The sequence below is a fragment of the Amphiura filiformis genome, chromosome 1, assembly GCF_039555335.1.
Source record: "Amphiura filiformis chromosome 1, Afil_fr2py, whole genome shotgun sequence".
Taxonomy (NCBI): Eukaryota; Metazoa; Echinodermata; class Ophiuroidea; order Amphilepidida; family Amphiuridae; genus Amphiura; species Amphiura filiformis.
In genome coordinates, this window is record NC_092628.1 from 91,117,864 (window position 1) to 91,132,084 (window position 14,221).

The 14,221-nt window shown below is 35.3% G+C and overlaps 1 protein-coding gene across 1 annotated transcript; it reads left to right on the forward strand.

Moving 5' to 3' along the window:
* Positions 1-594: 594 nt before the first annotated feature.
* On the forward strand, positions 595-10,137 carry LOC140157266 (ER lumen protein-retaining receptor 2). The gene is made up of 5 exons (XM_072180397.1): positions 595-796; positions 2,634-2,893; positions 3,665-3,737; positions 4,836-5,015; positions 6,948-10,137. Exons 1-5 carry the CDS (start codon positions 706-708, stop codon positions 6,980-6,982), a joined length of 639 nt encoding a protein of 212 aa, XP_072036498.1. The 5' UTR covers positions 595-705; the 3' UTR covers positions 6,983-10,137.
* The last annotated feature ends 4,084 nt before the right edge of the window (positions 10,138-14,221 follow it).

Genomic DNA, 14,221 nt, shown 5'->3' on the forward strand with positions numbered 1-14,221 from the left:
GCGTAGATCGAGGGGGGGGGGTCTAGTATTTTGATAGGGGGTGCTCCATACAATGGCAGCTCCTCCAATGTTGATTTCTAACCAAAATGAACCTCAATTTGGCTATTTTAGAATAAAAGTGCCACTTATCAACCCAGCTACATAGTAAATATCATTAAGTTTACAAAGTTTACTTTGAGGACTGTTTTAAATAACAATATAAAACTATGAGCTAAAAATTATTTTTTTTAAATCAATTTTATGCCATAACATGTGTTTCATATCGCGAGTTTCAAAAAGAAAAAAAATTGATGAGAAGAACAGTACAATAAGAAAAAATTCCTCGTATTCAGAATGTAATTCGATATGTCTGACGCTCTCATGTCACACAAAAAATACTGTCCAAAGTTAACGTTGCTACAGGAGCCCTTAATTGAAATAAATATGTGAAATGCTTGTAAATTAGACGTGAATGCATGGAATCAAAAGGGCATGGTGTTCACGAAACAAAACAAAAAAAAGTGTAGGCCCTATCTATTATATTTTGGAAGTTGAGCGATTTCCGAATGAATTTTAAGGGCAAGACATCATCGCTAATAGGTAAAAATAGGCTGGCAACTTCGCTCCTCGGACACGTCTCGCCACGTCAACGTGTTTAACATTTCCATAGGTGCAGACTTTGGACATTAGTGTTTATCAAATAAATTTGTCCTTCTGCCGCTCAAAATGAATATCTTCCGTCTTGTAGGAGATTTATGTCATTTATTAGCAATTCTTATTTTATTATGGAAAATATGGAAGACGAGGTCTTGTGCAGGTAAGTGATATGAAGTGATGCTTGCTTTATTATTATTTTTAAGCTTACCTGTTCGTTGACTGTCATGACTGTGTTTATGTGTTGAAAAATAATGTAAACATGACCATGTCAAGCTTCTCTATATAGTATTCAACAAGGTCCTTCATGTCCTTCAGCAGCACCCGACTGCTCTCCCTGATTATGGCGTAAAACATGTAAAAAGAGCAAGGTCCCGCCAGGTTGAGGTTCAATGCATGTGATGTGTTGGCAGTTGCATGCCATTGCCATTGCTGGAGGCCCCAGTCCAATTCAAATTCAAGTTGAATACATGTACTTCTCAATGCCTTATTAGGGCCAGGCAAGAAGGATTTTGGTGTGCGCTGCGTGAAACGATGTTATGCTGTGACTTCTTTCCTGTAACTGTAATTCACTCTGCTTTTTAGCGCTCCCAACAATTACAATGCCCCCCCCGAAAAAATTCCCCATGGTGCCGCCACTGGAATAAAGTCAGTTTCCTCATAATTTCCTAAATTCTTAAATGTTGGAGCTGACCATCGCTATGCATGTACCCCGGCCCTGTTTGTGTAATAGTTTGATTTTTTGTTCCACGTCATTGGCTCAGATTGGAATGATTCAGGAAGTATTAATTAGTTTTAAACTACGTTGCCCAGTTTCCTGATTGCACTTGCACCTGCTGCTTTATAACCTTAAATGTATGATTATAGTTGAAATTAAAAACAAAAATATAGTTGAGGTACCGGTACCGGTATAAGGCTAACTCAAGTTTAAGTTCTGTGCATGTGGAATGAAAACCTGTAAAATGCCAAAGACGTTTTTTAATTCTGTTTTTTTTTTCAGTTTAAAAAATTTAGAGTGAGGGTGAAAATACCATTTTTCATTGTTAAATTACTTTAGTGCAGAGTAGGTTCTAAGATTTAAGGTAATTAATTTAATTTGAGGAAAATTATAAATTGATTTTCAGGATAAGTGATTTCATATTGCCTGTAATCCAATTTATGATCGATAAAAATATTAAGGGGGTACTACACCCCTGCCCAATTGTGTGCCTATTTTTGCATTTTTCTCAAAAAAAATATTATAGTGCATTGGGGACAAGTAAGATACGATAGGGGCAAGGACTACAACTACTTCACTGGAAATTTTATTTCAGCACAGGCCACAGGCCACAGACAACAGTTGTGGAGTTACAGTCAAAAATGAGGGAAAACCAATATTTGATCAATTCAATCAATAACTACTTGCTTTGAGTGACTGAATTTTCAGTACAGTAGTTGTAGTCCTTGCCCCTATAATATACATATCTTACTTGTCACCAATGTGCTATAATTTTGAGAAAAATGCAAAATAGGCACAAAATTGGCCAGGGTGTGTAGTACCCCTTGCTTAAAACAAAAATTTTTGAAACTAAATTTTTCAGTATTTCTCAAATCAGAAATTGAAATAGGGGTAAAATTGCTCCCAAAAATGAAATGTGCGCACTGCCGCACCTAGTCACCTACAGGAAACAAACTTTTGTTGTTTTAAGCCTTCATGATACTTAACATTTAATGTGTCATACAATGTATGCTTGGCAAATTATCATGCATGAACAAAGGCCAACATGTTTTTCTTGGGAACATTATTACAAAGAAATGTAAATTACTAGAAAGATAAACCAAATATTATTTACCCCCATATTTCCTGGGATGATTTGCAGTCCTGTGGTAGTAGTGGTTATGCTAGGCCCACAAAATGTGATATAATGTAAATTGTAAAATTCATCTGACTTTGTTTCATTTTAAAACATTTTGGTTACCCCCATATTTAACTAGCTATGATGTTGTGTTGTTTCTTACAGGTATCTCTGGCAAAAGCCAGGTCATGTTTGCCCTAGTCTTCACTGCACGTTACCTGGATCTCTTCACAAACTTTATATCTGTGTATAACACCAGCATGAAAGTCATCTACATTTCATGTGCCTTTGCCACTGTCTATCTTATTTACATTAAGTTTAAAGCTACTTATGACAGCAACAGTGACACTTTCCGCATGGAATTTCTGATCGTACCTGTGGGTGGGCTTGCGTTTCTGGTTAACCATGATTTTAGCCCCCTTGAGGTAAGTACTTAATATGCAGAACATTCACAAGACTTTCTGGATTGAACCTAAGTTTTCAATTCTGGAAGAAAATAACAGAGAACTGAGTCATTCCATCTCAACTCACTCAATGGGTTGGCTGGTCACCCTCTCATATTTTGTTTTAAATCACTTATATATCAATGCCCTACGGGTCAAATGAACACATTTCAAATTGTAGGTCTCAACTCTTTGTCGTTGAGTCCTACCGTTTGAAGTGTGTTCATTTGGTCCATAGGGTTATGAATATGATATAAGTGATTTTAAACAAAATCTGAGAGGGTGACCAGCCAACCTTTTCTGAAAATTGGGTGAGTTGATATGGAATGACTCAATTGGATTTTGCAACTTGCAAATATTTAGACTGATAGAATTGAACAAATAGTCCACAAAGACACAAAATTCTTTTATTATTGGCATTGGTAAACAATACAAGAGTTGATTTATAAACTTTTCATGTGCTATGTTGTAGATAGGAGTTTTAACGAAAAACCAAGAATATGAGAACCTTTTTCTTGTGAAATGTGGCATCTGGAATAAAAAATTCAGGGGTCCATGACAAAGATTTATGATTCATCTTACATGGATGTGGTATATCAATCATAAGATCCATTGTAAGGCTTTGTTCATGAGACACGGGGCCCAGGTCTGAATGAGGAATTTGGTTAATTTGGGTTAAATGAGGAATGTGGAAGTGTATTACAAATAAACCACTATGCAGTTTGCTCACCATGCATTCCATTTCTCTTATAGATCTTGTGGACATTCTCCATCTATTTGGAATCTGTTGCTATCTTGCCTCAGCTATTCATGATCAGCAAAACAGGTAAGTAAAATGGCCGAATTCTCAAGGGATCTAGATGCCTGAAAAGCTAGTAAATGAGTGAGCCCTCTCAAGGGATCTAGGTGCCTGAAAAACTAGTAAATGGGTGATTCCTCTCAAAGGATCTAGGTGGATGAACACTACATGCCTTTCATTTGTGCTGTGCTATAGAGAAGTTGCCCTGCACGTATCTTTGAAGATTGCTATTCAAAGAATTCACAAACTTGATTCTATTAATTAGGGAGAGAACAAGTAGAAGAACTTGTTCTTGTCCATACAATCCCCAACAATAGGGTTACTTGGCTGACATTTTTGGCTATGCAAAATATCTAATTCTCAATCATGAGAGGATACCTTCTGCGTCAGCGTACTTTTTGTGGAATAATACGATCACGCGACCTACATGTACATGACCGAAACCTGACTTTGCCTAGTGACGACCGTATACAAAAAACATGATTGGTCAGTTCACAAAAGCTGTGTTTGTGCTGTAAGTGTGTGGTCATTGACTAGTACATTCGTTGCAAATATCTGCATACCCAAGTTGGCTCGCATGATCGAAAATTAGATATTTTGCCTATACATGTAGTAGATAAAATGTAGCAAGTGCTATTATTTTAGATAAACTTAATTCAGTTCCTTTAATGGTAAATTTGGAATTTAACCATGAGAGTGCTCTGCCCCTAGTATGTGATATGTCCCAATAGATCCTAATTAAATGCATCCAAGGTGACCGATATATGAAAAGCAACACTTAGACACTGATTAACATGTCAATAAATCTACCAAAGAAAAGACAGAATGAACTAACTGTGATGTAATTTGTAATGAAGGTGACTACATGTATTATCTGGAATTTGCTTGAAATTTGTGCATAGACAATTGGATGCTCGATCCTGTTGTTAGGTCAACATTGGGAAAAAATGGCAAATCAATGTTACTTCTGAAGTTCTGACTGTATGAAGTACAAATTAATGGATTTGATATGTATTTTACCTTTCACTACATTCAGTTTTAGTTGAAGACAATCAACTTGCCTTACTAAAAATCTATCTTTGAAGTATAGATGTTTGAAAGCTTTCTTTCATCTCAACCATACAGGTGAAGCTGAGACAATAACCAGTCACTACCTATTTGCACTTGGAGCATACCGTGGTCTCTACATTGTCAACTGGGTTTACCGCTTTTACTTTGAAGGTTTCTTTGATCTGATTGCAATTGTGGCTGGATGTGTACAGACGATACTTTACTGTGACTTTTTCTATCTCTATATTACCAAAGGTGAGATCAAGATGGGCCATTTGTTATCATCCGACAAACAACCTGCCACTTCATCTAATCAAGCTAAGCAACTGGAGATAGTGTAGCATATATTGCGTATAGATACGCAGTGTTTATACCGTTGTGGGTTTATCATACTGACAAATTCCAGCTAACTAAAGACCATCCCTTTATATTATACTGACTGTAGAGGGCGACATGGTCCCTACCTGTGTTCCTGAATTGGAAAAGGTATATGTTATATAGGGACAGGTTATAGTATGGAATTCATCAGTATGCGCAAAACTCAATGTATACAATTAGTAATCAAACTATACAAAATTTAATTTTGAACAAATTAAAAACAGTATTCACTGGGAACTTTTCAAGGAAGTTAGTGTGCCCTTGTAGTGTTTTTTCCATGAAAATGTGTGGTTTCAGACTTCAAAATTCAGAGAGTCCACCTTAGAAGCCATGCCTATGTTGCCCTTAGTGTACTGAGTTCAATGAGTTGGCTCTGGTGTTCCTCGATTCAAAGTGGGCTTCATGCCCTTTGCCCATTAGCCATGAAAATGAGTGCCCTTGAAAAATTAATTTTGAGGCCTGTGTGGGTTCATTGGTGAGAAAAGAACAAGTCCAGAATTCTGTTGTGTTTGCTTAAATTGTATATAATAATGTATGTAGATCTATATAACTTTAAAGTGTGTGTCACAAACTTAATTTTACACTGTTGGTAGGAAGTAGTTTTTCTGTATCTTGTTCCAGTTTGGAATACTATTTTGTTTGGTGCTATTGATCTTTTATAATGAGAATCCAAGTACCTCTAACCTCAATGAATTAGCACCTTCATGACTCCTGTTGTTATGTCCATGACTCCCAGCATGACCTGAATTGACTAACTTCTGTTATACATGTAGTTGTTGGCAAAGATAAACTCAGAATATTGCGTCTGACATCTCATCAAGCGGACGAAATAGTCAGTAATGCACAGATTGGCAATCAGTCACATGACAGCACGCCTCTGCCCTGACGTTTGACACAACATTCCAAGTTTATCTCTGATGGCAACTATAGATCCAGCCATACTCCCCTGATCATTGCATGTAAACCCTAGCCTTGCCAGCATGTTTTCCTGATTGATGTGTATGAATCCCAGCATGTTAACATCATATGAATGTGAAGATCACAGCAGAATTGCAACTACTACTTTACCAATGACAGGTTATGGGAAGTAATTTTGTGTCTTGCATGCTGTGACAGTGAGTGTCATTAAATTTGATTGCTCGATTTAATTACCCCATCGACTCCAACTTGTCGCCTTACAGTGTCGAAGCCAGTGCCTTCACCTGTCACTGCCGGGCCCTGATATATTTTTTTTGCAGTAGTGCAAGCAAGTATGCTTGCCAATCATTAACCACCCTTGTAAGTGTTCTCCAGGTACTGTCACTGATTTTCCTACACATCAAAAATTTACCACTTTCCCCTAAATGTGACAAGTGGTAAATGGTAATGAGTAATGCATGCCTTTTGTCTGTGTGTGATTAATATTATCATTCCTTGTTTCCTAATAATTCCTTCCCTAACAATCCCTAACCAACAAATGTGACATGGGTGGTTTGTTACTAAAATTGATTTTGAGATAAAATTTCAAAGAAGGGTTGAACTACTTTTTTGCAATTTTAATATCAAGAATTTTCAGTTACGGGGCCAGAATATAAAGTGAAAAATTACTTGCCTTAAAATCCAATAGGGAAAGTGATCTGGAAGATGGAAGTAACCTTTCAGTTTTCAAGTACTTGGTTGAAGGGTATTTTTCTGATATATCAACCAGTTTTGAGTCTGGATTGATCTCTAAAAAGCCCTTTAAAGCCTAGGGTCATAAATTTGTTGCTCACCACCATTTGTACATTTCACTAACTTTCTGTCCTTGTTCTCTGTTCTGCTTTTTTCCAGTTCTTCAAGGGAAGAAGCTCTCATTACCTGCATAAGTCCGGCTAACACTCCCGCCTGGAGCATGCTTTAGACCATCATCGCTAACCTAGCAGCACACCAATGTGACACTTACTTTGTTTATCATATGGTCCTTAAAAAAGACAGGTTGTTACATTTTTTGTTAACCTTGCCAACGATGTTTTTCTTTTGTTTGTATTATGTAATGTTTTTAGTACCATGATAAGTGGTGGAAGTCATTTCCTCTTTGAATCTATTAGCTGATTATTATTTTCCATATTCAGTGAATATGGAAAATTATTCACTAGCATGATTATACAAACTGTACAATCAAGAGAAAATAATTATCCAAGATGTGTGATGAGCACTAAAGGTGGAAGAATATCCTGAATAACTGCACTTGTATCACATTAGCAAGATTGTGATATATTTCATTATTAATTTATTTTAGTTAAAATAATTTAGGCTGAACTTGCTATCAAACTTTATTTTTAAGAGGACTGTCTTCCATCATTCCAAGGCCAGGGGCCCATTTCACAAAGTTATGATGCGTCATAAGTTTTCAAGTCCATCAAAAGTTGCAATAAATCATAAGTCCATTTGGCAGAATTGACAATTGATGGCAAATTGTGAGTAGTTGAGGTTCGTTACATATATACAAAAAGAAAGCTCACAAGTGGTTTCTTTAATGTGGTGCATTGAAAACTTTGTGAAGTGGACCTCAAGGCTCAATAAGGAATGGTTTTAGTGGTTGCTGTGAGCTCAAGGAAACACAGCATGCTGAGGAAGTTGCACCTTTGAATCATTAATTTGAGTTGCCAGTGAGATAAGTTGCAATGCCTCTGTGATACCTGGTCTTCATGGATATTTCTGTCAAATTACAGAAGTATAACTTCTAAGGGTCTGGAAGAAATCTCTTTATTTTTTAAATTTAATAGCTCATATGACAACAATGTTTGAGAATTATGCTATCAGGTACAACCTTGAGAACCTTTATAAATTCACATTTGTATTTGAAGAATATCATGGTCGTTCCATACAGTTTTCATTTTTCATACAGGCGGTTCACAGGGCTAATGCATTGTTTGTCTGTAGCATGATTCTTGTAGCACTATTTCCTTATTTTGTTGTTATCTTTTATTGGTGCTTGGACCATAAAACAAGTTGTCATCAGTGATGTGTCAACTTAAAAGTGTGTAAAAAATTGCATGAATATTGGTGAATTTTCCATAGGGCATCATGTGATTTCTACTTATGTGATATTGTACAGAAAACCAAATTTGTAGGTATGTAGGTATGCTTTCTGTTCTTGATTTTATGTTTTTTATTGCACTGAGGCCACAAGAAAGTCTCATTAAGGTGTAAACATGTCTTACAAACATACTTTTTAAAGAAATATGCTGTTGTTAGTTTAAATCCAAGTTAGTACACAATGCCCTCTAGGGGAACAAAACATTTTTGCACAAAACAATGTAGACTTCAGTAGTAAAGTTTTACCAGGGGTTAAATTTGGTTAAAAAATTGCTTCTTGTATCACCGATATATTGTGGTTTTTAGGAAATCAAATTGATTCTCACAAAACTGCTGTCAGAATCATTACAAGAACCAATTTCTGCCAAATTTGAACTAGTTCCCTCTTTGGAATCAACTGTAAGAGTTGTTCGACTCAGTGTGCTTCGCAAGTATACATTTTACAACATTTTCATTATAATATCAACCTGCTATTCAGTGTGCATAAACTAGTAAATACAAAATAACAAAATAAACCGACACCTCCTTTAACTTAGTTCTTACAATAATTGCATCTGTGAAGGATGGTCAGTCGTATGCATTTCAAACTGTTATAAGCTTCCTTTAAGTCCTGTTCTATTTTGATTATTATCTTATGTTTTAAAGTTGGTTAAATTTGCAAGGCATTTTGGTCCAGTAACATTAATTTTTCCTGATTAATATCATTTGGAATTCCAAACTGTGAAGAAGAATTTTGTGATTCACAGAAAATAGGGTGATTGGCACTGAAACAAGTTTGCAAGTAAATTAACTGCGAAGTAAAATATATTTAAGTTACAAGAATCAACTTTGATGCACTAAAATCTGTTACATGTGTAACCAACTTCGGAGAGAATTCAACACCAAATTTCTTACTGTATTTCCCGTATTAAGAAACAATATATTTTAATATTTTATCTTGATAATTTGACAATAAGGATGAATAATTTTCTCAGTGTATCATACTATGTTGTGACATATCTATTTTTTGTATTGTGACAAGGTTTCAAATGTGTGGCACAGTTGCTTGGATCAGAAAGAACAAAATGTTCACTTGTAATATCTGTGAATGCTCAAAATAAACATGAAATGCATGACAATAATAGCTGAGAACGTCTGTGGGTTGTGCTGCAGTGTGATCATATCTGATCAAATAGTGGCCATTTAAGTATGCAAAACATATTCCAAAATGGTAACTAATAAATAATAAAATACCAAGTATCGTTAAATCAATTCTATACTACTTGAATTCCAGCATTGCTTTATACTGTTTGTCAGTATTTTATATACATGTGAAAGCTTTATTATTGCAGTTTTGTACATAATTCCACAATATTGTTATTCGTTACCTAAATCATCTAAGTTATGTAAAGTTTGTACATAATATGCATGTGCTGTGCTGGGATACCTGCCTTCTAAAAGTCTTTTTTTTATGTAGATGACTTAATTTCATCAAGGGATTTGTTTCATGTAGTTGTACTATACTGCCCTACCATAGCAAAGACACATAACTGACTTTTTATGAACATTTTCATCGTAGAGAGGTAACAACTGTTTCTACAGAATATCTCAAAGCATCCAATGTCAAACCTTATTCAACTCCTTTGAAATTGGTTTTCATGTATACGTTGATGGAAGCTGGGCATAGTTTTGTTCTTTATCTCAAAATGATAAATATTCCAGTGTGCCCTTTGCTGTGGTAGGGCAGTTTTATTATAACTTCAATTGCTTACAATATTATAAGCACTTTGTAATAGGTTGTAAGATATAATATCAGTAAAACAGGCAAACACATATTTTGTGTTGATCCCGTCTTGGCACAGGTGGAAAATGTTGTGCTTGTTTCTTTTCCCATGCTGATGCATGTAAATCTTGAGTGACGCCAAGGTTTTATTGTTTCCTTTTCTACATTGTTAAATTAATACACCTTGCACTCGTAATATGCCTATTTGGGAAAAGGAATTCTGGCAAATATTTAAATATTGTTAATATTAGTTCATCTCATTCTATTGGAAAGGGTTGTGAAGTCATTAAAAAGGACCATGTTCTTGTTGAACATGCAACAAATGGTACATGTTTACATTAAATTTTGAACATGAAAGTAAGATATTAGTGTCTAGCTCCTGTGGACTAATAACCTAGAGTGGATTCCTAGCCGGGCTGTAACTTAATACCCACCTGCACACAAGCCCACCCATCTGACAATTAACTTGAGATCAGTATTGGATTGTCAGAGTGTCGGGCTGGTATTGAGCTGGTTATAGTAAAGAATTGCAGCCCAACTGACTACTGTTAAAAAGATCAGGTACAGTAGAATATCCAGCAATAGAGAGCTTGCGAAATGGCGTTACTTTAACTTTAACTTTAACGTCTAGAGGATTATAGAGGATTATGTATTCAAAACCACCGTGGTTTTGAATACATAATCTCTATAATCCTCTAGACGCTAAAGTTAAAGTTAAAAACGCCATTTCGCAAACTCTAATGGCTAGTTTTGGAAGTTACTTTCAGAATAAATCAAATAACTTCAATGTATAGTTACATAAATTTGTGAAGTGTCAATTGAGGTAAAGGTCAAGGAATTATCCTGTAAGTAATTGTACAACTGCAGCTGGATTGGACACCAAGGGTAAAGTTATTAAAGGAGCATATTTGATAATAAATACTTGGTTATTGTGTGATTATTTGTGTTGTACGAGGGGCAGTCAGTATGTTTTAAGAGTTGTCTCGTGACGTCATTTATGGATTGTTTTCATAGCATTTCTCAATGATTACATAAATACTGTACCTTTGTCTTTCATACAACACATGTAAAAATTATATCATACACATGATTACGTAACAGCATTAGCATAAAATCAATAGTCTAGGGACACTGCCAAATCACGGAAAAAGGCGGGCCTTTTAAATTACAGAAAATACACGTGTTTACGATGTCCGAGAACAGCAAAAGTACAAGGTGCATATGGCTAGCTTTGGGCAGGAATAAATAGTAGGTCCTCAGTTTGCATTTGGTAAAATATGAGACTTGTCATTAAACTTTGGTGGAAATGGGGCGTCTGGAAACTTCAACAACTTTAGGGCTTGAATGGAAGCGAAATTATTCTGCAAAAATGGCGAAAATGAAAAAGCAGTTATTACAAATGACATCAATTATCTCCCAAATTAAACATACTAAAATATAATGACTGGTCACGTGTGAGAGCTGGTACTCAGTGCGATGATAACTGGTGCAAATTAAACAACAATCTGCGCATGCGTAGGTGGGATGACCGATACAACATGGTGGAAATGCACAAAAATTGCAAAATTCCATGTAAATAGGGCCTAAAATATTACAAAATGCTATGAAAATTGTAATTTAAATATTCATATGAATTTTTATGGATGATCTCAACCTGAAATGAACAGAAAAGTTTAAAAATTAATTTCTCATTCAAGCGATGGTCTCTCTCTTTGTACCACTACTTTTTGTATAAATGTAACAATGGTAGAATAACAGTTATTTTTTATTCTCGGATTCAAATATTTTCTAGGGAGACTCCAGTTTAAATGTTTAGAGATTAGTCAACAGAACTGGTAAAAAAAATTTAAATTTCCACGTTTGCTATTTTTGGCAATATCAAGATTTTTAAAGAAAGAAAAGCCTTGTTTTTGTCAAAAATAAGACATATTTGACCACGCATTTTAAATAAACTAAAACCTTTCCAGCCCAACAAACATGGTTTAATGAACTGGTAGTTTGTGTTCTATTACTGTTCCAAACGGCAGCATTCTCCATTCTTTAATTACCGAGAAAATATAGAAAATACAACAATACCTCATTTCGGCCTCTTATTTCCCTTAACAAAAACGACTCAATTTCACCAGGTGACTCTAGACCATTGATTTTATGCTAATGCTGTTACGTAATCATGTGTGTGATATAATTTTTACATGTGTTGTTTGAAAGACAAAGGTACAGTGTTTATGTAATCATTGAGAAATGCCATGAAAACGATCCACAAATGACGTCACGAGTCAACTCTTAAAACATACTGACTGCCCCTCGTATTGTTTATATTACATATTGATCTTGGGTCACCTCGGTAGCACCTATTGAGTGCTTGGAGCACAGACCTGTTGCATGCATTTTAAATCAGTCAGTCACCACCTGCCAAGGGCATCAAACATTTCTAATCAGACATTGGGAAAATGTTTGATGCCCTTTGCAATGCTTATGTATCAATGGCCTAGTAATTGAGTGTATATACAAGCGACCAATTTGAAAATGCACGTAACATTTGCACTCCAAGCAGTCAATATTGTATGGTGGTGTATGTTACATACATGCCTTTTTGTCTCCAATCAAAATACACCATTCAATTTGCCATACAAGATTCCAGTTGATCATGGGTTTTGGAAAAATTGGACCAATTACATTCTCCAGAATAGAGGATACTTTGATCTTTAGGTGCTTATTCCACAATTTGTTTTGTGCTGTTTAGTTATGTATTCTCTTCATTTATCTTCATTTATCTTGATGGGATCATAAATTTAATCCAGTCTACCACATGTGATACATTATTTGCAAATTCTATTATCTCTTGTACGCCAAGTGTCTAACCAATTCTCTAATGGGGTTGCCTTTTATAGCTTTCAATCACAAGAAGTAGTGTCCTTGACATAGAGAAATATCCTAGGTGATTTGTTGGATCTATCCACAAAATCATTGATATTTTGTTGCAATGATAATGATCATGAATGTCAAGAGGCTTGCTCTTTTCTTAGAAATAGCACACCTTTGACCGACCAATGCTCCTGGGGTGTATTTGGCTCAACTCAGCCTTTGGGTTTTATCTCTGGGGTTTTATTGGATTAAAGGCCCTTTCAGTGATTTCACAGGAACATTAAAAAAAATGGAATTTTGTCAGAGTTGCTTAGAAATAAAGAATAAGTCTACAGAATTTCATTAAACCACTTTTCCCTGAATACATCGACAAATTAGTCAAAAACAGAAGTTTTAGAAAGGTTTTCTACTTCAACTCTGAGAAAATCGAGATTTTCGTACAGTCGCCACCAATCGACTGGAAAAACTTCCTAGTCCAGTGTTTCTAACACGGGGAAGTAGAGTCTAAATTGATTTAAAACAGGCGCTTTTAAGCTACAATTTTGTAGTAGAAAACAAAATAAGCAATTAAAGGTCACCGAGGCAAACTAACGGTCAATTCAAATATGAAAAACAGTTAAAATTGTGTATTTTGTTTAAAATAGTAGCTACTGGTGTAATAAGTAGTAGAAACAATACACAACGCGTGTTGTTACGGTGGAGAGTGAGCTTCTTTAAATCTCGAGTCGGACTTTTTGTACTGTCAGTATCAAAAGTCCAGAATCATGCAAATGCTTTATTTTGTCTAAAATACACGGCTTTCGACCGAACCACTAGCAGGCTATGTTAGCACATCTATGCCAATTACAAAGGTACCAAAATCTGAATTTTGATGATTTTTACGATCGTCCGGATGAGCAAATCACTGAATGGGCCTTTAAATGTTAGTGGCTACCAACAATGGGGGTTTTATTTTTATGATGATTAATGAATAAAATGAATTGATCAAATTATTATTAATTTTTATTATTTAGCCCCACCCTTCCTGCTAGAGACTAAAAAGTAGACAATTTAAGAAAATTAATATTTATAGTTATGATATATTTTTAAAAAATCTCAACCCATTGGATCAGATGGGTGAATCTACAGGTGTAGTACAAAAAATAAAATGTTGAAAGTCCAAACACTTCTTTTTAGGTTTATAGGCTTTTGTGATTTTCTTCCATTTTAATATCAATTTTCATGTGTATGCAAGTTTATTTTCTGATGCGCTCTTCTACTCTGTGAAATGCAGAGCATGTACTATACAAAAGTCATGTAATTGTAATGTTTACACAACTTTGTCAATGATTAACTACAGGCTGTGCCTGAGACGTGGACCAATCAAAATCGTGACTCATAATTAATAGACTTGGATCAA